This window comes from Myotis lucifugus, unplaced genomic scaffold (genome assembly GCF_000147115.1).
Source record: "Myotis lucifugus unplaced genomic scaffold, Myoluc2.0 scaffold_28, whole genome shotgun sequence".
In the NCBI taxonomy this organism is placed as follows: Eukaryota; Metazoa; Chordata; class Mammalia; order Chiroptera; family Vespertilionidae; genus Myotis; species Myotis lucifugus.
This window is the reverse complement of record NW_005871076.1, coordinates 4,106,934-4,108,786: the sequence shown is the minus strand read 5'-3', so window position 1 is coordinate 4,108,786 and position 1,853 is coordinate 4,106,934. Positions and strand designations below refer to the sequence as shown.

The 1,853-nt window shown below is 53.8% G+C and overlaps 1 protein-coding gene across 1 annotated transcript in view; it reads right to left on the bottom strand.

Moving 5' to 3' along the window:
• Positions 1–605: 605 nt before the first annotated feature.
• The window catches only part of PCDH1 (protocadherin 1), a 98,240-nt gene continuing 96,992 nt past the window's right edge, over positions 606–1,853 (bottom strand). Inside the window, exon 6 of the mRNA XM_014453782.2 lies at positions 606–627. Coding sequence (XP_014309268.1) covers positions 621–627 — 7 coding nt within the window. The 3' untranslated portion in view covers positions 606–620. The remainder of the gene's footprint in view (positions 628–1,853) is intronic.

Genomic DNA, 1,853 nt, shown 5'->3' with positions numbered 1-1,853 from the left:
CTTCAACAGAGAAGTCTTCGCAGATCAGCCATCTGTCCCCCACCCTCCCATCACCTTTTTATTGTCCTCATACTTCCGCTCTGTAGGACTTGTTTCCAGGCCTGCGGTCATCTCCCCACATCCCCCTGGCATGTAAGCTCCCCGAGGGCAGCAGTCTCCCTGCGTTGCTCATAGTTTTCCCACGGGGCCTGGAACAGCACCTGGCACAGAGCCACAACTTGCATGCTGGGAACTGTTTGAGGTGATTTACATACATTATTTTGTCATGTCCCAATCTTTGAAAGGGGCAATATAATGATTTCTTTTTTTCAGGTAGAAACACTGAGGACAGAAAGATAAGTGACTTGCTCAAAGGTCACACAGCTGGGACATGACAGAGCCCACTCTGCACCCCAGGCTGTCTGACCGCCACACTTGGAATGTGGAAGCAAAGGGACGGTTAGAACACTCGGGCGGGGAGAGCGGTGACTCACCTCCCAAGTTACTGATAAGGAGACATTAGCCCAGAGCCAGGAGGTCCCCTCTGAAGCTGGAGTTACTTACATTAGGGTTTCTAAAGGGAAGTCCTGCTTCACACAGCTGCTGTCCAGCTTCTGGAATGTGTTACTCCCAAGGGGTCTTCACAGGCTGAAAATAGAAAGGAGTTCAGAAAGGGTTGCACAAAATTAATGGATGACGGTCCCCACGGTAATTAAAGGAAGTGAGAGATGCTGGGGCTCTGGGCTCAGACATTGGAGGTCGGTGTCACTGCTGGGGACTGCCATGGTCTCCCCCAAATGGGTCTCGGATGCTCCAGCGGAGAAGCATGGGGGAGGCACATAAGCTCAATGCCCAGCGCACTCTTGCAGGATTTGGCTGGTGGCCAATGCCTTCCCCTTCCCCCGTCTCCTCACCACCCGCCTCATCCCCCAGGCCCAGCTGGACTGTTAGGGGCTGGGTGTCTGGGCTTGCTGACTCATGCACCTGCCCAAGACGGGCAATTTGCATATGTTCTGGTTTCTGAGTATTTTCTTTGCTTCTATATTTTTAGAGAAAAAGCTATTTTGGCAAGGTCTTTATTACTTCCTAATTAATCATATTCCTTCCATTTCTTCTGTCTTGTTAAATATAAAACTCAGCAAGCAGCTCATTCTCACTTGTTTCAGATTCACAGTGAATTTCATGCCCACGCCCTTTCCTCCAGGTGAGCCTGGGGCCGGAGAGTCCCCGCCCCAGGGAGCATCCTCATGCTCACTGATTTCCCCTTAGGGAGCACCACTCTCACTATTCGCCTTCCTGACCTCTCCATAGCTCCTTCCCTTGCCTCCTCCACCCAGTGTCTCCCTCCTCTGCTCTTCCGCCTTCTCCTCCCCTTTACCTTCCTCCCTTACTCCTCTCAGTCTGCCACCTCCCACGGCTTCCTGCTCTCTGCTTCACCCATTTTCCTTCTCCCTACTCCTCCCCCACCCCATCTTTAACCTCCACTCCCCCTTCCCCAGACATCACCCACAGGCCCACGCTGTGGCTGCTCCTGCAGGTGGGTGCTGCGCTCTTAGCTCCCAGCTGGTAATTCATCCCCCGAGCACCCCCTCAACTCCCCACCCTCCATAGTTCTCCATAAATAGCTTAATCTCTGAAAACTCACTTCCTCAAAGCCCAACAGCAGTGGCTCCTGGAGGGGCAGGCCAGGGACAGGTCTCTAGGATTCCAAGTCCCTGGCCCAAGCGGCCAGGACATGCTTCCTCTTTGAGCCATGCTGGATGTCAGGGCCCGAGCCAGCAACTCTCAATTGATCCTGCCCCCAAGCCTACTTTATGGAGACCCTGGCAGGGATGGTGGCCCCTCTAACCCCGCCCCCCACTCAAACTCCCAGG